This window comes from Mirounga angustirostris, unplaced genomic scaffold, assembly GCF_029215605.1.
Source record: "Mirounga angustirostris isolate CCGP_5_RB_7025 unplaced genomic scaffold, mMirAng1.0.hap1 SCAF_6, whole genome shotgun sequence".
NCBI lineage: Eukaryota > Metazoa > Chordata > Mammalia > Carnivora > Phocidae > Mirounga > Mirounga angustirostris.
In genome coordinates this window covers 1,812,869-1,831,670 of record NW_026991714.1, presented here as the reverse complement: position 1 = coordinate 1,831,670, position 18,802 = coordinate 1,812,869, and the positions used below count along the sequence as shown (strand labels likewise).

General features: G+C 60.4%; 2 protein-coding genes across 3 annotated transcripts; one reads left to right on the top strand and one right to left on the bottom strand.

Moving 5' to 3' along the window:
• The first annotated feature begins 711 nt into the window (after nucleotides 1–711).
• MEX3A (mex-3 RNA binding family member A) lies at nucleotides 712–6,989 on the top strand. Its single transcript, XM_045876039.3, has 2 exons — nucleotides 712–1,647; nucleotides 5,231–6,989. Exons 1-2 carry the CDS (start codon nucleotides 1,194–1,196, stop codon nucleotides 6,334–6,336), a joined length of 1,560 nt encoding a protein of 519 aa, XP_045731995.1. The 5' UTR covers nucleotides 712–1,193; the 3' UTR covers nucleotides 6,337–6,989.
• Nucleotides 6,990–11,020: 4,031 nt separating this feature from the next.
• Nucleotides 11,021–18,673, bottom strand: RAB25 (RAB25, member RAS oncogene family). Of its 2 annotated transcripts, none has more exons than XM_045876038.3 (5): nucleotides 17,407–18,673; nucleotides 14,497–14,692; nucleotides 13,122–13,315; nucleotides 12,448–12,528; nucleotides 11,021–12,056 (listed from the first exon to the last, which is right to left on the bottom strand). In XM_045876038.3, the coding sequence occupies exons 1-5, from the start codon at nucleotides 17,447–17,449 to the stop codon at nucleotides 11,929–11,931; spliced, it is 642 nt and encodes a 213-aa protein (XP_045731994.1). In that variant the 5' UTR covers nucleotides 17,450–18,673; the 3' UTR covers nucleotides 11,021–11,928. The 2 variants fall into 2 exon arrangements, with proteins under 2 accessions (XP_045731994.1, XP_064449804.1); XM_064593734.1 differs by having other exon boundaries at nucleotides 14,518–14,692; nucleotides 17,407–17,652.
• Between the last annotated feature and the right edge of the window lie 129 nt (nucleotides 18,674–18,802).

The following is an 18,802-nucleotide window of genomic DNA, read 5'->3' as shown; positions in this document are numbered from 1 at the left end:
CCGCCCAGCCTCCACAGCCCGCCAGCTCCCCTCTGCCGCTCGGAAGGACGAGAACTAACTCACCTCCCAGTCGGTGCCTCTCAGATCTCCGAGGCTGGGGGGCGGGAGGGCATGGGGGGGCGGCCCGCCGCTCGGTGGGGAGCAGACCCCGTCCTTTGCCAGGGGGTCCCGCCCTCCAGCCCCGCAGCCCATCCTGGCCTCCACCGCGTGCACGGCCCGGCGGCGCCCGCATCGCGCTGCGGGCTTTGTCTGCTCTGCGGGGAGGCTGTCCCCGCGGCCCGCAGCCGGGACGACTCAGGGGAGGGAGGGGCGGGGAGGCAGCGCGCGGGGAGGGGGCGAGGCCGGGGAGGGGGCCGCGGCGACCGGGCCAGGCCGCTCCCGCCCCCTGGCCCCCTCATTACCATAAGAAAGCGGGGACCCCGGGCCGGCCGGGACGGGGTGGGGTGGGGTGGGGCGGGGGTGGGAGCCCGTCTGCGGAGGGGGCGCTCCGTTAGCCTTTTCCAACCCGCTCCGTTTCCGTCTCCCCGCGCCCGCCCCTCGGAGAAATTAGGGACCTCGCCTTCCACCCCGCCCCCCGCTCTGCCTCCGAGCGGGGCTAGAGACCGAAGGCACGTCCCCATCCTCCGCGGGGCTAGGAGCCCGAGCTCGCGCCCCCGAGGGCGGGAAACTACAACTCCCGGCATGCCCCGAGCGCCCCCGCGCCCCCCCGCAGTTCCATGCTGCTCCATCCAGTTCATTTAAAACAAAAGAGTTTGAGCGCTGGAAGGGGCTGGGCTCGACTGGGGGCCACTGGGCGCCGCTCCCGGACCGGGGCTCGGTGCGGGAGCCTGAGGGGGGCGTCTGGACGGCGGGGCCTAGAGCCGCCCGGGTCCGAGGCGGGAGGGGTGGGGGCCGAGATCCCGCAGCCCCCCGCCCCCCGTCACCCCCGGAGAGGAAAGGAGAGCTGCTTCCTCGGTTTTGCTTCTCTTTCCCCCCACCCCCACCCCGGGGGCTGGGGCGAGGGGAGTCGGGTTACAGGGTGTTTGGGGAGGGGGGCTTAGGGGGAGGGTCTATCTTTCTATCTCGCTTTCTTCCCCCCTCCCCAGTTCTTTGTTCCCCCCTCCCCACACGCCCCCCTCCTCTCCCCTCCCCTCCTCTCTCCTCTTTTCCCTTCCACCACCTCTCTCCCTCTCTCCCCCAGCTTTTGTTTCGCCATGCCTAGTCTAGTGGTATCTGGAATAATGGAAAGAAATGGGGGCTTTGGAGAACTAGGATGTTTCGGGGGAAGCGCTAAGGACCGAGGGCTGCTGGAAGACGAGCGCGCCCTTCAGCTGGCTCTCGATCAACTCTGCCTCCTGGGTTTGGGGGAGCCCCCCGCCCCCACGGCGGGCGAGGACGGGGGAGGTGGGGGGGGCGGCGCCCCCGCGCAGCCGGCCGCCCCCCCGCAGCCGGCCCCGCCGCCGCCGCCCGCGGCGCCCCCGGCCGCCCCGCCGGCGGCCCCCGCGGCGCAGACGCCCCAGCCCCCCACCGCCCCCAAAGGGGCCAGCGACGCCAAGCTCTGCGCTCTCTACAAAGAGGCCGAGCTGCGCCTGAAGGGCAGCAGCAACACCACCGAGTGTGTCCCCGTGCCCACCTCCGAGCACGTGGCCGAGATCGTGGGCAGGCAAGGTAAGAGGGCGCCGGGGCCGCGGAGAGGGACTGGAGTGGGGGGCACCCCCATCCCAGCACGGAAAGTTCATTTCCTCTCTCCTTGCCCGCCTCTGGCTCTGTCCCTTCCCCACAAAGGGGGAACCGCCCCCTCCCCCGATTTCCAAGTGCCACAAAGTTCCCTGCTACCCCCAGTCGGGGCTGTTCTTCAGATATTTCCTTCCCGAGGGCTCTGCCTTTAGACAAAGAAATATCCTCTCGTGGAGAGAGGGAAAAGGGAGGGGATCGGTCTCCCAATCCTGGGAGGCTGTCCGGAGGGCATGTCCACTCTTAGCCAGGAAAACTGGCGGAATGTGCAAAGAGTTACTCAGAAGCCCCTGCTCCGGGATCTGCTAGTAGGTTGGGGAGGGGGCACCCCTGGGACCCCCTACAGCTGGAGTTACAGACTTTGGGGGAGACCTGGCCCGGGAAGCCAGACTGAGTATCTGTCTCTTTGTTGGGCTGAGTGCAGGAATGGAAGGGGGTGTGGCTCATGGGAGGGTCCCAGCCCAGGGGAGAGGTGGGGAGGGGGGCTGCTGGGAGGAGGGAGTCCTGTGGTCACCCACACACCAAAGTTGAACGATCTGTGGGGTTTTGGAAGGGGTGCCTCCAACGAAGTGCCACGTCCTGGCGTGGACCTGTCCTCCTCCTTCTCAGGCTTTTGTTCTGGGCTGGCCACGGCCAGGGGCCAGAGGCCTGGAGAGGGGTCTCTGGTAGTGTGAGAGTAGGACAGGGCAGGAGGGGGCATGCTGGGGGGTGCGAAACCTTCACGTGGAGGTCTGGTTGGAGGGCGTGTGTCTGGGTGTGTTGTTGGGGGGGGGGGGTGTAGAATTAATCCAGTGTAGTGTGTCTGATACCACACCCTCCTTCACTCCAGCATCCCTGGGCGGGCGGGGGTGGGAGTGTTGGTGAGGGTCCAGATTGAGCAGACGGGATCTTGGGGACCCTTCCCTCTCCCGGTTTCCCAAAGGGGAGTGGGGGGGTGGGATTTGGAAATTGCAAGGGGGCTGGGCTGGGGAGGTGTGGGGTGGGGGAGGAGCAGGGGAGGAGCTGTCCCACCGTGGGGAACAATAGAAGAGCTGCCTTCCGGGCGGGCCCGGGAGTGAGGGAGGAGGCCTGCTGCCGGCGGGGGGGGGGGGGGGGGGGGGGGGGAAGAGGGGAGGCGAGCCGGGGTGGGGGGGCCCCTACCGCACACCCCACCTCATCTGCCCCAAGTGCTTGGGGGTTGGGGGCATTTTGCCGTGAGATCCAGAATGGAGGAGGGGAAGATGCCACTCCCCTGCACAGCCCTCATCCCCCTGGGGCGCTCCATCTCTTGAGATTTCTGGTTCAAAAAGTTGGGTTTCCTCTTGTTGCCAGAAACTAGGGACCCAGGGCCCTGGAATTGGGCGGGGACACTGATATCTTTTCTTGGATGTGGGGGTGGTCTTGGGAGGCCCCAGGATTTCATGGAGTCATTCTTCTGCCTCTCAGCAGATGGGCCTGTCTCTCAGACAAGTGGGGGCATTTCTCCTATTCAGAGAAGAGAAGCCTCCCCTTGGTCCTTAAGTACGCGGAAGTCCTCCCTCTTGTCTAACCCCCCTCCCCTGCTGCAGTGCCAGCATGCATCTTTCTGACCTCTAGAAAGGTGAAGCCCTGCGGTCTTCCCTTCCAGAGATGCTTCTCCAGGGTTCCCAACCCCAGGATGAGGTCCACCCATTCTGCGCCTCCGGGCCTCTAGCTTTCTTTCTTCCTCTCCTGCCCCCAGCCTGTCTGCCTCACCCCAACCCCAACCCCAACCCCCAAAGATACCCAGCTCTCACTTAAGTTGATGGGCCCAGAACTTAGAGCCAGCACCCGGGTGCCTAGCAGAGGCCGTGGGAGTGGAGAGTTGTAGAAGGAATCACGGTTCCTCACCCCTCTGTGCCTCACACTTAGGACAAACATTTACTGACATTAAAGCAGCAAGGATGTGGGCTTGACAACAGGTAGGACTTCTCAACTGCCAAGAGGTCTGAAGACAAAAAAGGGAGGAGCAAATTCTCCTTCCTGAGGCCTCTTGAAGGTGAGGAGCACTGCCCCCAACCCACTCCATCCTCCCACCTGCCAATCTGGTGGGGCTGGAGAAGAAGCCATCTGGAGTGAAGGAAGGAGAGGAAGCCAATGAGCTCACCTCAGGCCTGTTGCTGGAGGGCTGGGGCAGAGTCGGAAGCTAGGACTGCTGGCATTGGTTTTGGGGGGAAGAGGTCATGTGGTGGGGGGATGAGAAAGGGGACAGGGAGTGTGTACCTGGAGAGGGGTGTGAACGTGTGTGCGTGTGCCTGGGGGCAAAAGTTGGGGGTGTGCAGAGGAATGTGCCCTTTGAGGGCCGGGGTTGATGGAGGTGGGAGAGTGGGGTGTATGAAAGGTCGAACACCGGCCATCCGTGTGTGTGCGTGTGCGCGCGTGTGCACCCTGGGTGTGCACCCCAAGTGTTGTTTAGATAAAGGCACACAGTGCATCATGGCTCTTAGGTCCATGTGTGTGCAGACTCACACACGTGTGGCCTGTGTGCCCCGAGAAAGCGGGTGAGCCTGGCTGTGTGTGAAGCGAGGGGCAGGGAGAGGGACTCGGGAGAGGAGGAGAGAGGCTTGGCCAGTCGGCCGTCCGAGGACTGTAGCCTTTAGAGACGCTGTGGCCGTGCCAGTCTCCCTGACTCTTCTCTTCCCCTTCTCCCTCTTTGTCTCTCTTTGTCTCGGCTTTCCTCTTTCTCTTCCTGCCTCTCCCTGCAGTCTCCCAGCTGTAACCCACTCCTGCTTCAGAGCACGAGTATGGGTCCCTCACCTCCTCAGTCCCCAGCCCGGCTCAGCTCTCCTGCCCCCAGCAGACAGGGTGGCCCGAGTGTCCATGGGGTCAGGGGCTGGCCCTCACACATCATTCTTTGCATCTTCATACGTCTTCTTTCCCTCTTGAAACTCTGATTCTCAGACCCTTCCCAGTCTCCCACACTCTGCGAGTTGCTGCAAACTTGCTATGAATGTGGGGCCCTCTGAGAGACATTAATGGGGGGGGAATCACAGATCATACAGCAAATGGGTGTCAGTGGTCCCCGAGTAGACTGGAGGACACTTTTAATGAATGGAGCTCAAGTCAGGAGTAGATTGTGGGGTTCCTGAGTACTTTGGGGATCTGTGGAAAGCTCAAGGTCAGTGACAGACTTTCGTGGTGGGAGGGAAGGGTGTGTGATGAAGTGATCTGGAAGTTTGTGAGTGGCCAGGAATCAGTAGAGAAATTGAGGAAAGGGCGCATGGGTGGGAGAAGTTGGTCGATTTGAGGTTAGCAGCTTGTCTGGGAGGGTCAGTGGTTATTTTCTGGTTTCAGGGAGTGATTGAATTGGGAGGGGCCTGCATGGAACCGGACGAAAGGCTGGCACATTTGGAAATCTGTGGTTGACGTTGGGGAGATCGGAGAGCGGACTGTTGGAGGCAGGGTGCGTTCGCTCCCGCGGCTGGCGTCTCTGAGTAGCGATCGGGAGCTGACTGGCCCCAGCGCAGACCTTGCCCTGTGAGTTTCCTTCTCTCTCCACTCCCCCCCCACCCCATCCCAGGCTGCAAGATTAAGGCTCTGAGGGCCAAGACCAACACGTACATCAAGACGCCGGTGCGCGGCGAGGAGCCCGTGTTCATGGTGACCGGGCGGCGGGAGGACGTGGCCACAGCCCGACGCGAAATCATCTCGGCGGCCGAGCACTTCTCCATGATCCGCGCCTCGCGCAACAAGTCGGGCGCCGCCTTTGGCGTGGCTCCTGCCCTGCCCGGCCAGGTGACCATCCGCGTGCGGGTCCCCTACCGCGTGGTGGGGCTGGTGGTGGGCCCCAAGGGGGCAACCATCAAGCGCATCCAGCAGCAGACCAACACGTACATCATCACGCCGAGCCGCGACCGCGACCCGGTGTTCGAGATCACGGGTGCGCCGGGGAACGTGGAGCGCGCGCGCGAGGAGATCGAGACGCACATCGCGGTGCGCACGGGCAAGATCCTCGAGTACAACAACGAGAACGACTTCCTGGCGGGGAGCCCCGACGCCGGCCTGGACAGCCGCTACTCGGAGGCCTGGCGGGTGCACCCGCCCGGCTGCAAGCCGCTCTCCACCTTCCGCCAGAACAGCCTGGGGTGCATCGGCGAGTGCGCCGTGGACTCCGGCTTCGAGGCCCCGCGCCTGGGCGAGCAGGGCGGGGACTTCGGCTACGGCGGCTACCTGTTCCCGGGCTACGGCGTGGGCAAGCAGGACGTGTACTACGGCGTGGCCGAGACCAGCCCCCCGCTCTGGGCGGGCCAGGAGAACGCCGCGCCCACCTCGGTGCTCTTCGCCGCCGCCGCCTCGTCGTCGTCCTCGTCCGCCAAGGCCCGCGCCGCGCCGCCGGGGGCGCACCGCTCTCCCGCTGCCTCGGCGGGGCCTGAGCTGGCCGGACTGCCCAGACGCCCGCCGGGAGAGCCGCTGCAGGGCTTCTCCAAACTGGGGGGCGGCCTGCGGAGCCCCGGCGGCGGGCGGGACTGCATGGTGTGCTTCGAGAGCGAGGTGACGGCCGCCCTCGTGCCCTGCGGACACAACCTGTTCTGCATGGAGTGTGCAGTGCGCATCTGCGAGAGGACCGACCCGGAGTGTCCCGTCTGCCACATCACGGCCACGCAAGCCATCCGAATATTCTCCTAAGCCCCCTGCCCCGGCCTCCTGGCTCCCTCCCCGGGGGTGGGGGGGGCGCCCTGGATCTGTTTTCCACTGGGGCCTTTTGGAAATCAGTGATCTGAGGGCAAGGTGCTTAGAGACACTCGATCCATGGGGAGGGGGAGGGGAGGCGACGGTGGCGGGGGTGGGGGGGTGGGGGCTGGGCCACCTTCAGAGCCTCTGGTCACCCCGTCCTGGAAAGGTTGGGAGGGGGCCAGGCAGGAAATTTTACTAGAGTTACAACTCTGATACCTCAACACACCCTTCAATCTGGAAGCAGCTACGAGGAACTTTTGTTTTGCCAGAGGTGGCCCTTAAGGCATCCTGACCCCCTCGGTCCACCCCCCCATCTGCGTCCCACTACCCCTTCCTCTGTGGAGGGGATCGGGGAAAGGGAGGGGGAGAATTACCATCCCTATCTAGAGATGCTCTTTCCAACCCTCGAGCCCTCTCTGGCCCTGATCTTTGACCTCCTCACCTGACCCTTTGGACCCCCCCCCACCACCACCACCATAGCCTGGTTGGGCATCTGCTCCAGGGTTTCCAGTGGTCTAAGGGAGTTGGGGCCCTTTCAGAAGTCTGCACAGATTCCCTGGGGTTGGGGGGGTGGGGAAGCATGTCAATCCATAAAGGGCTCAGAGCTCATCTCCCCACAGAGCTGGGTGGAGGGGTCTGGAGATGGAGCTCCTCTCGGCCCCTCCGGCTGCCCCTCACCCTCTCCTCCCCATCTTCCCTCTGGTCGGGCCCTCCTCTCCCCTTTGCTCTTTCCACCAGCTCTCCTCTTTGCTTCCCCCTGATGGCTGTCACTCCCAGCTCTGTCCTCCTCTGTCTCTTTCTTCCCTTCTCCCCCTCCCTCCTGCCCCTTCTAGTCCAGCTTTGGGCTCACCGTCCCCCTGGGGAGAAGTAGGGGAGAAGAGCATTTGGATGACCCCCTCCTTAATTCCTCTTCTGGCATCTGGAGGCCCTCCCCACTCCTCCAAAGAAACACCTCGAATTTTTGATGGAATGTATCCCCATTCTCAGTGAAAATTTGAGGAGGGGACTAATACTGGAGTACATCAAGGGTCAAACCTCTGCCTCTACCATCTTTGGGCATTGTATTTAGGGAACAATTCTTGGGCTGGGTCTTCTGGCGGCAGGCGGAGGAGAGGCAGGGTAGCGTATCTGCTGTTGAAGGGGCAGGAAGGAGCCTGAGGCAGGTGGAGAGGCTGGTGGACAGGAGGCTGCCCTCCCCTGCAGCTCCCACGCCCTGTGCCCCCTCTCTGGACCTGACCCAAACCCCTATTAGCGAGCAAATCATGAAGTCTCTGTCCCAACCATTGTGGTTGAGGAGAGAGGCTGGGTTTTCAGAGAGAGCTCAGTGCTGGGTCAGGTGGGATTGGCGTGCAGCAGCGTCCGGTCCGGGATTGCTAACAGGCCTGGCACCCCTCCTCCACTGCTTCCCAAGGCTCACCTGGGGCTGCCACCAGCCTCCCACCCTCCTGGTTCCGCTGGCCGGGCCAGGAGAGGGTGGGGGATGGGGGTCCCTGGGGGTCCCGGGAGATCCTTGTATATAGTGGGGTGGGACTGTTCTGGGTGATCTCTGAGCACTTACGCTCGGGAGTCCCATTCTATCTGACGGAGAGGGGGTGCAGGGATGGGGGTACAGGGGGGATTTCCTCCTCTCCTTCCTCCTGTTGTGAATTCACTCACCTCTCCTCAGCCTACCCCTCCAGACCACCAGCCAGGGAGGGGAGAGGAAGGAGGTCACAGTCAGGAAAGTGGCCTGTGACAACTTCCCTCCTTCCCGCCAATGTGAGCCATCCTGAGATGTCTGTACAATAGAAACCAAACCAAATGGGCGCCCTCGGTCGCCTCGCCGAGGGTGGGGAGGGGGGTGGGAAGAAGGGGTGTCCGTCTGTTGATCCCCCTCCCCCTCTCCACTTCTTACCCACAAAGGCAGAAGACTGTTAGGCTAGGGGGCTCAGAAAATTCAGTCCCCCCCTTACTAACTGAGCCGAACCTAGAAACCAACGCAAAACACACATAGTGAGAGACAAAACAGAGGAGAGAAAGAGCGCGAGAGGGAGCGAGATAGGCGAACAACACAGAGGAGACAAAACAAAAATAGCAAAAAAAAAAAAAAAGCAGTTCTTTATAATTTAATATTCTATTTTAATAAAGGCGTTTATTACCGTATAAATGTAGCAAAGAACCTGGGCTAATATGAAAAAAAGACTTTTTATTAGGTAATTTATTATATGAAAAGGATATTTTATTTTATGATAAAGTGATCCTTAAAAAAAATAAAAAAACTTTAGAAGGTTTAGAATATATGTAGGGAGAGAAGAAGAAAAAAAATACATTTGTATTCAGAGTTAAATCTTAAAAAAAAAAGTGTTTTTAATATATGTTCGGGTTTACGTTCCTTTTTTCCCCCACTTTTTTTTGGGGAGGAATGTCATTTGCTTTTCGTGGGGAGCATCCTGGGATATGTGGTGGAGATGGGGGGCTGGGGGAACCTGGTCCCTCTGGGGCCCCCGCTAGTAGATTGGATTTCACTCCATGGGCCCCCTCCCCTCTCCCCTCCCCCTCCGGGGAGCCGGCAGAGCCAAACAAAGAAGGATTAACAAGAAAGGAAGACGCGCTTGGACTGAGGATCCTGGGCTGCCCCCCCCTTCCCCTGCCCTGTCCCAGGGGCGAGTGGGGAGGGGAAGTCCAGAGCTGAGGCCTAGCAGGCCTGCGGGAACCCTCAGAGAGGTGCGAGATTTAAGAGAAATAGTTTTGTTTTGTTTTGTTTTGTTTAACCAAAAATGAGAGAGAGAGAGAGAGAGAGAAGAAAAAGAAAGAAACCGAGGGGTTTAAAAGAAAAGAATACTACAAAATAATAATTATTAATAATAATAATAATTCAAATTTATTTCATATAATCCTAGAGAAAAAGAAAGAATTACTAGTTACTTAGTAGATGATATTCAGATAGCTTAAAGTTTAGTAGCATCGAGGGCCCCTGGGTCCAGTAGAATGTATAAAAGTTGTAACGAAAAGGAAAGTAGATGAGGGAAGCGGTCAAGTCCACCCTGCATGTGAGGAATCCCCCATCTCCAGATACCAGGGTGGGAGCAGGTTGCTAGATGAGGTTGGAGCTTCCAGTCTGCTGGGGTTGATTCTGAGAATCCTTGGGTTTTTAAATTGTAGGACAAACAGATAAGGGGCTCAGTCCCCAGGGTCTTTGAAAGATGGACATTGATCATTTCAACCACATGGGAGCCAGGCCAGGGCAGCGGAGAAGGTGAGCGCATTCACCTGCACCCTCCCCTGTGCCCTTGCCCCTGGGGGCCTGCCACCCAGTCCGTCCCCAGGTCTCTGCAGAGCAGTCCTTACTCCAAAGTGCTGTGTCCTCTTGGGGCTCTCAGGGAGGGTGGAGACTGCTCAGCTCAGACCCTCCCGGGCCTGCTTCTCCCAGGCCCGAGGAAGTCCTTCTTGAAGTGTAACCTCAATCCACCCCATGAGGGATTGATTCAGGAGCCTGGTAGGTCATTCTAGACACAGACACGCACACACTTCCCACGTTCTCAGAGCTTCACGAGGACTGGGGTTCAGTCCTCTGTCCTCATTCCCACCCAGTATCCCACTTAGCTTTTGGCCTCCGTGGCCCTGGTGGGATTAATAATCTCAGTCATGTCTCTTTCCTGCTGCATGTGCTCTCCAGGCTTTATTGTCTCAGAAGTTAGACTCCAAGAATGACTTCCCACCCCCTGGGGTACAGCGGAGATACTGTCCTTGAAGGCCTGGGAGAACGGCCCCTCTGGGGTGCGAAGGCAGGGGGCGGGCAGAAGGGACTTGGGGGGACGCTCCCCTAGTCCTGTGCTTCAGCTCCCCTCCAGCTCTAAGTGTTCGTGTAGGGGCCACCCAGGGTGCCCTGGCCTGGGGGCACATCACCCTCCCCACAGAAAACTGGGGAGCATGGCTTTTGCATGTGAGAAATCACCTAATGTTTTCTAGCACTTGCCTTCTACCAGCCCTAGCTCAGGGCCAGCCGCCCTCCTGTCCCGGGGAGCACGGGGAGCCTGCATCTTCACACCTGAGACTCTGGCGTGGCCCTCCCTGGCCCTAGGCCCCAAACACATCTCCCTCTCCCCAGTTTACTCTTCTCACCCCACCTAGGGAGATTCCCCCTGCTCTTTTTGTCCTAGAAACCCCGCTAGTTTGGGAAGGTAGAGTCTGGGGTGGGGAGGGCTTCCCCTTTCCCGCTGGAGGGTGCGGGTGGGGTAGGGTGGGAGGGGAGACAGCCCTGGGGCAGGGGGATGGTCTCTCCACTGTAGAAAGTAGAGTAGGATTGTGGTCAGACTTAATTTGAGGCATCTAGTGAAGACACGTACAAATCCACCAAGGAAAAATATTTCAAAAGCAAGATAAAGGCGGGAAACAAAACGGACCCATGAATAATCAAGTCAAAGTGATGTTGCACAAAATGCAGAGAAACCAAGAAGGGGGAGGGTTAATGTATTAAATGTGCTATTAAGAACTTAATTTTATTAAAAGTATTATTAATTAAGGCTCTGGCCTCTTTCTCTGCATGTGGGTCTGACCTGTGGTGGGGCGAGTGAGGAGGGGACCACCCGGGTATTGTGAGTGGTGGGGGGGAGTCTTGTGGGGGCCCTGCCCCCTTGCCGGAAACGCCGGCTCCCACCTGCTCTCCACAGCTCCGTACTTGAGTCTCCAGGCCTTCAGTCCCCTCCTTTCCTCCCCATTTACCACCTAGTCTTCCTGGGGTGGGGGTGTGGGTGCAGCCTGTCCCTCAGAGCAGGGGCCCGGCAGGCCCAGGCCCGGTGTGGGAGACCCTGCCCTGGCCAGCCAGCTCCAGGGCTGTGTGCTGGGAGACCTTCCGCACTCGTCCCACCAGATTCAGTCCGTCCCTACACCCCACACCCCCTGGGGTTCAGGCCACAAACTGGGTAGGAGGCTTCGACCTCCCACCTCCCAGGCACACACAGACAGGGCTGGCCCTGACTCCCCCTTCTCTCCGACACCTCCCCCTGCCTCCTCCCCTCACCCCTGGCATTGGAGTGACCTCAGTTCTTGGCACCAGGGCCCTAGGCACCAGATGGTGCCTGAGGGTGATTTCCTTTGTCTCTCCTTCCAGATACCCCCTCTTGGCCACGCTGTCCTCCCTCCCCCACCTGCCCTGGGGGTTGGCAGAGGGAAGCCTGGGCCCCTCCCTCCCCCTTGGCACTGTCCCCAGACCACAGGACTCCAGAGGCAGCTGGCCCTGGGGGACAGTGGGTATGGTGGGGAGGATGGGGGGCGGGGAGGGGAACACCAGCTCAGAGGGGCCAGAGGTGAAGGGGAGGCACGGATGGCAGGCAGCAGGCTGGCCTGCCATTGGTACAAAACACAGCTTTATTTGAAGGCCAAATCTGTGTGGCTGGGGTGGGGGGACGACAGGTAATAGAGAAATGGGCGGGGGGATCGGGGAGATCTTGGAGCTCCATGGGACCACTCTGACATCTGGAACCACAGGACAGGCAGAGGTCCTGGAGCTGGGGTGGGAGTGGGGCACCAAAAAGCCAGTGGGGGCAGGGCGGGCGCTAGCCAGGGTCAGAGGCTGATGCAACAGGCCCTCTTCTTGCCAGGGCCCGGCTCCTGCCCAGCCTGGGCACTGCCCAGAGTGATGGCGTTGGTCCGGCTACTGTTCTGCCTCTGCTTGGACACTTTGCTGAAGATCTCTGAGGGGAACGGAGGGCAGTGACGGGGTCAGAGGACCGAGAGCCCACGCCACCTACACACAAGGCGCGGACTCACCGAGCATGGGTGTGACCACACTTCAAGGAGACTTTGCTGGGAGGAAGTGGAGTTTGGGCATCTGCGTCCCTTCTACTTACCTGGGTGGAGAAGGGCTAACGCTTAGCTACCTGGGAAGTGTGACCTTCTGGTTCCTTCCCAAGCCTCAGTCTCGGAGTGGGGAGGGGGCACTGGGGAGGCTCTGAGGAGGCTGGGGGCCCACACAGGGGCCAAGGAATCATCTGGGGTAGGCAAGGGCTGGCTGTCTGCATTCCTACCCCCACAAGAGCCTCAGGGATGGAATGGGGCTGCCCAGATGGAGGCAGGGGCTCTAACCTTTGAGGACAGTCTCGAAGGCCAGCTCGACATTGGTGGAATCCAGGGCTGAGGTCTCCAGGAATAGCAGCCCATTGTTTTCTGGCAGGAAGGGAAACACAATAATATTTACCTAATGTTTACCGTGTACATTTGCAATGTGCTAACCCCTTGGCACGTATAGCTCATTTCATGCCTGAAACCACCTGTGAGGTAGATTTGACTATGATCCCTTTTTCGCCCAGGAGGAAGCTGAAGCCCAGCAGCACAGAGAGACCGAACAAGGGACTGGCCAGGGGGTGTGAGGCCCTGGGACAACAGAGCCCATACCCATAACCACTGCATCTTGCTGCCTCTGACCCCAGAGGCCTCCTGGGGGAGCATGACCAGAGAAGGTCAGGGGGGCACACCTGCCGCACCCCAGATCTCTGAGCATCACGGAATGGCCTGCCTTAAAGGCAACGACAAATAATTGGCCAAAAAGACAATCTTAGGGCAAGTGGTGGGACATGATGAGGGACACAGGGTGACAAAAGGAGGGCTGGGAGACTCCGAGGAAGAAGCGATGCAGGTCGGGGTCCCCATGGAGGAGGTCCAGGCTGGGGCCCCAGGGCAGGAGCTGGGGCTGGGGCGGCGGGAGCTGGAGCGCCCAGGGCAGGCTGGAGGGGCCGGACGGGGTGGTGGTGGGCTCTCACCGGCAAACATTCGGGCCTCTTCAGTGGGTACCTCCCGGGCCTGCTGGAGGTCACTCTTGTTGCCCACGAGCATGACCACGATCGTGGCCTCGGCGTGGTCATAGAGCTCCTTCAGCCAGCGCTCCACCACGGCATAGGTCTGGTGCTTAGTTAGGTCAAACACCAGCAGGGCCCCCACCGCACCACGATAGTACCTGGGTGGGGGGTTGGGGGGGCGACAGAGGCAAGGTCAGAGGTGAGTACCGGAGATGGAGAAACATGAAGCTCAGGTCCAGGGGCCCACATCTGGCCAGGGCAACTCCAGGCTCTGGGCCTGAAGTTGAGCCCTCCGGGGCTACTGGTACAGCTGGGGGGTAGGGGGGGTGCAGGGGGGGCGTCCAAAGCAGCCCCACCTTCTCTGAAACCACTGGCTCCTCCCGCCTTCCTAGCCACGGCTTCCTTGGGTCTTTTGTTCTGATATTAGCCCTTGCTGTCCACCCATGTGCACCTGGGCCCCGGTCAACTCGGCCTCCGGGATGCCCACCTTCCATGGCATGTTCCTCACGTGGCTCCTGGGCCATGGTGCCCTCTTCTGTCCCATGGTCATGTCTTGCTAGGACCAGCTAAATGCCCACCCCACGCAGCAGTCCCCGAGCTGACCCTCTGAGGCCATCCCTGCAAGCACCCAGCCTCGCTCCTGGCAGTAGGTGGGGCTTCTTCACACTGTGCTGTCTGATTCCTCCCATTCTATCGATGTGTCAGCCGAGGCTCGTAAGAGCTCCGGTGAACAGTCCAAGAGTGCTGAGAGTGTGTGTGACTGAGCCCTGAACTCCTGCTTGCCGCCCCTCGGCAGCTGCCGTCCCCCGTCACACCCGCAGACCACCTTCCTCACATCTGGCCCGCCGCTGACTGGGTTTGGCGTGGCCTCGGCCTCCTCTGAGTAAGATGCGGCTCGGGGGCCAGCCCTTCAGGTGTGTGGTGAAATGGCAAAGGATACCAAGTGCAAAGCAGAAGTGGGGCCACTCTCGATCCCACAGCCTCCCCCATCCTGGGTCCCCCTGGCATCACCTCCTTGAGCCTCGGGTGCTTGTATTAAGCAGGAATTAATTATAACATCTTAGTCCTACGGTACTTTGAGGATTACACCACATGCTCGACGGAAAGTGCCTCATACCCCCCGGACACGTAGCAAAGGCTTGGGAAGTGGTCCTGCAGCTGCTGCTTGTCCCCCTAGCAGCTGGTACTACCACATCTGGCCTCAGGCCATGGGGCTCACAGCCCCTGGGGCTCACCGGGCCACGGAGTCCTGGGCTCCACCCAGGGAGCACACGGCCCAGCGGCCTCTCCTCCGGAGGCACTCCCCAGCTTCCCCAGTGCCCCCCGGCCCCGGGCTCACGCGGAGGTGATGGCTCGGTACCGCTCCAGGCCAGCCGTGTCCCAGATCTGAGCCTTGACAGCGGCCGTGCCCAGCATGACCGTGCGGGTGGAGAACTCAACCCCGATGGTGGTGCGGCTGTCGTGGCTGAACTCGTTCCGCGTGAACCGGGACAGCAGATTGGTCTTCCCCACGCCTGACTCGCCGATCAGCACCACTGCAGGAGAGGAGAGATGGGGCTGAGCTGGGGGGGCGGGGGGCACCCATCGGGAGCAGGAGCTGAGCCCAGGAAACTGAGGGAGGAGCCCGGCCTCCTGGCAGAGGCTTCCAGACTGCCCAGGTGAGGGGCCAAGAGTTGGGGCTGCAGGCCTAACAGCGTTCTTGGTCTGGGCAGCCTGCACTTGGGATGGGGCGCCATCCGCGGGCTGTTTACGGTGTCAGGGTTGAGGGCTACGAGGTTGGCAGGGTGTGTGGATGTGGACGGGGTGTAGGTCTGGGGAGGGCACATGTTTCTGGACCAGGCCACGTGACAGCATTGTGCCTGTCTGGACGAGGAGGCTCGGTGTGCGTGCACGCGTGCGTGTGTATGTGCATGCATGCATGTGTGTCTGCATGCATGTGTGCGTGTGTGTATGTGCATGCGTGTGTGCGCGTGCGTGTGTATGTGTGCACGCATGCATGCAGGCAGGAAGCCGCCACGCGAACACAAATGCAGGGAGAACATTTGGCAAGTGACGCATCTGGGGAGGGGGGAAAGTTCAGGGGGGTAAGAAGTTAGGATCCAGCTGTCCCCAAGGAGGGACAGTTAACACGGGGCTGAGTGTTGGACAGGCCTACCCTGACATGCGTTTTCACATGAAATATGGGAGTAACAATACTATTTTTTGGATTGTTGCAAGAAGTAAACGAGATATCACCCAGGCTGATAGTTGTTGGCAGGTCAGTTCTTTCATGGCCAGGTTTCCAGGACTGGGATCTATGGGGGGTGGGGGGCGTGAAGAGCCTCTGGGCTGGTGCGCAGCATCCAGGGCCCAGCTTTACCCACCACAGGTGAGTAGGGAGGGGGGGGCTGATGCAAGGACGACCCACAAATTGCACAACCCTGAGCGAACACCCAGGATTACAGGAGGACCCCTAGGCTGGCGCCCTGGGAGCCACATATTCTGGGCGCTGGTCCCCACTTGGCCTCTCACTCGGCTAGTGACCTTGAACAAGCAGCTTAGCTTTTCTAGGTTTCAGTTTTCTTGTTATAAAATCTATAAAGCCCCCTGGAAGGTGTGCAGGGAAGGAAGGAGCTGGGAGCAGTGTGGGCGTGGGTGTGTGTGTATTCCTGCCTCCCCCCTGCCGAGACCCTCATCCCGGCTCACCGCTGCCAGTGGCTGGGCCCCTAGCCCTGCCTTCACGCCCAGAAGGTGCTCAGGGCAAGGGCTTTGGAGGCCCAGAGACTTGGGCTTGAGTACTGACTTTGTGACCATTTGTCAGTCTGTAAAACGGAGACACTAGGTGTCAACAGTGGTTGAGCACCTACTACGTGCCAGGCACCGTCCTGAAAGCCTTCCACGTATTGACTCTGACCCCCACCACAGCGCCAGGAGGCAAGTACCACGATCACCACCATCCCATTTTTAGAGGCGAGAAAAACAGACACTTGGTGGAGAAGCGGCTGGTACCAGACAGCATGGCTGGCTTCGCAAACACAGAGGTGTGCCACCCTGATCCGCCTTCGAGGAAGGACGAGCCCCCAGCTCCCCGCTCCCTCAGCTCGCCCTGCCTCTCCGGGGCTGCCCGCAGCTGGGGCCGACGCGAGGTGAGGACAGGACAGCACCCGCCGCCCTTTGCCAAGGCTCTGTGACCCTGTGATGCAGTTTGGCTTCTCCCTGTGTCTCCTCTCCCTTCCTTCCGCCAGAATAGACACCTTATACCCCAAACTTCTCAGCGTCTGCTTCTGGAGACCCCAACCTGCACGAACTGGTAATCGAGAGAGCTGAGATCTGGCTCCTGACCACTACGCTTGCAAAAGGAGACATGCGTTTTGGGGTCATTATGGAGACTCACGAGCTCGGGGCTGGCACAAAGAAGGGCTTGGGCAAGGGCAGCTACTAGTAACAGGGCCGCCCCAGCCTCCCCTTCCTGGACAGAGGCCCAGAGTACTGGTTCCACAACCGGAGTGGCCTGAGTCCCAGCCCCAGTGAGGGCGGGGCTTAGGCGGGGAGAGGCAGTGGGGAGGGGTGGCTGCACTGGGAATCACAGCTCTGCAGTCCACCCTGCCCTGAAGGAGACGTGGAGGTGGGGGTGCACGGGGGCTGGGGTCTACAGGGGTCCCATGCAGGGGCTGAGGGCAAGGAGCAGGAAAGATGTATGCATACTTCCAGGAGCAGCCAAGCCAACCCTGTGACTGGTATGTGGGCCCAAAGGGGCTGCCAAGGGACAGCAGACAAGGCCCCAGCCCTCAGAGTCTTCCAGGTTCTATAAGACCCTGCTCTCGATCTATTACATCTTCCCTGTCTTCACCCCGAAATGGACAGAGCTCTCCTTTCTCTTCTTTCCTGCACATCCACCCAGAAACAGGGCTTTTTCCTCTCAAGGTTATTCCCTCTCTTCTCAGGAGGGAAGTCCTCTCTGAAGTCTTACCTCCATCTCTCGCACTGCGCGCTTGACAATTCCTAGGGATGTGGGCTTCCTTTGCAAATGGAGCAGAGGGGTCTAACTTGGGCCCCACCGGGGAGTGATCAACATCATTATCTGCAGGAGTAGAGCACTCCAGCAGCTCCAGAACTTTTGCCCCAGTAACCAGACCCTCCCCCACTCCCTGCAGCTTGCTTTCTTCTCCAAGGGAATGATGGACCCGGGGACAGTCCTGGTAACAGGTAAAAAGACAGGAGGGGTGCCCTCTGGCTCTGACGGTCTCTCTCTTTATGGACCCCAACTCACCCTTGAAGACAAAGTTATAATCTTCCTCGGCTCTGTTCCCCATCCTGGCTCCGCATGGAGGGTACGAGTGGCTTCAGGGACGGAGGTGACAGGTGTACGCGTTGGCTCAGTACCCTCTACTCTCAGCTCTCCAGACCTGGATCCGCCGCTCCTCTCATTGGGGGTAAAGAAACTTCTGCAGGCAGAGGGCTTGAGGGCCCACTTGAGGTTAGGCAGGGCCTGGGAGGCTCAGCTCTAGCTGGTGGGGGTGCTGCAAGGAAGCCAAGAGGACGGAAGCTGAGAACAGGAAGAGCAGGTGGTGGAGACCTGGGGCCCAGGTGGGTGGAGAGATGATGACGTCAGACAGGTTAGGCAGGTTGAGTGTCTGCTCTCAGCCGGTGCTCCCGCGGGGCGGGCGGGCAGGCTGGTGGGGGGGGGACACGGGGGGGGGGGTGGAGCTGGGACAGGCACAGGACCTTCAGAGAGCCAGCTGAGGACTGAGTGCACGGTGCTAGGGCTCCTGGGACCAGGAACCTACCTGGGCAGCCACCAGTGAGTGAGAAATAGCCTCTCAGGGAGCAGAAACCTGCTTGGCCTCCTGCTTTTCCTTCAGAGGCTCTGGTGGGGGGTGATTGGGGGCACCAGGGGAAGGGCTGCTGGGGCGAGGGGCTGGGGCTGATGGGTGCCCATCACCTTGCTGCAGTGCAGAATTCTGGGAGCGGTGTTGTGGACACAGAAACGTCTGCCCCTCCCGACAGCCCAGGGCCTGGGATGGGCGGTGTTCCTCACCCTGGGTGGAGCTGAAACTCGCCGCCTACCTCTCTCTCCCCTGGGATGGTCCCTTCCTTGGGCACTGGGCTAGGGGCTGGTAGTTCCCTGTCCACACCTGCTCTAAGGACCCAGGGTAAGCAGAGAGATGGGTGGGGGAGGAGTTTGAGCGCAGGGCAGAATCTGGAGATGCCTCTGAGGCCCTCTGACACCCCCTCCCTGGGATCGGTGGTCTCACGGTAAAGCCATACCGCCTGCAAAGCGCTTCAAGATCCGGAGGGTGTGAGCGTGGGGTGGCCCTGGTAGGTGGCTAGTGCGCACTCTTCCAACCCCAAGGGCAGAAAAGGCACCCCCCCAAAGTTGGGACTGAACGACACTGGCCTTGCAGGGCCCTATATTCTTGCTGTCCAACAGGACCCCCAGCAGCACCCCCAGCAGCCTGCTGCTTCTCTGAGGTCGCTCCCAAACGTGTGCCCATCAGGTGGCTGAACCGTTCAGAGGGGCAGGGCCGAGATGGTCATGTTGCTGAGGCGCCCCAGCTGTCAGAGGGCAAGGGGAGAGGTGGGCCCTCAGGAGTCTCTCCTGAGCAGTCCTCACTCTGTTCCACCTCCTTCGGCTCCTCCCATTCAAGAAATCAGTCATCACGCAA

Bases quoted from the DNA above. Each gene is read 5' to 3' on its own strand.
- MEX3A (XM_045876039.3), top strand. From the start codon at position 1,194: ATGCCTAGTCTAGTGGTATCTGGAATAATGGAAAGAAATGGGGGCTTT. The intron at 1,648-5,230 runs GTAAGAGGGCGC...ACCCCATCCCAG, and splicing joins CGAGATCGTGGGCAGGCAAG to GCTGCAAGATTAAGGCTCTG.
- RAB25 (XM_045876038.3), bottom strand. From the start codon at position 17,449: ATGGGGAACAGAGCCGAGGAAGATTATAACTTTGTCTTCAAGG. The intron at 14,693-17,406 runs GTGAGTTGGGGT...CCTCTCCTGCAG, and splicing joins TTATAACTTTGTCTTCAAGG to TGGTGCTGATCGGCGAGTCA. The intron at 13,316-14,496 runs GTGAGCCCGGGG...CCCCCCACCCAG, and splicing joins TACCGAGCCATCACCTCCGC to GTACTATCGTGGTGCGGTGG.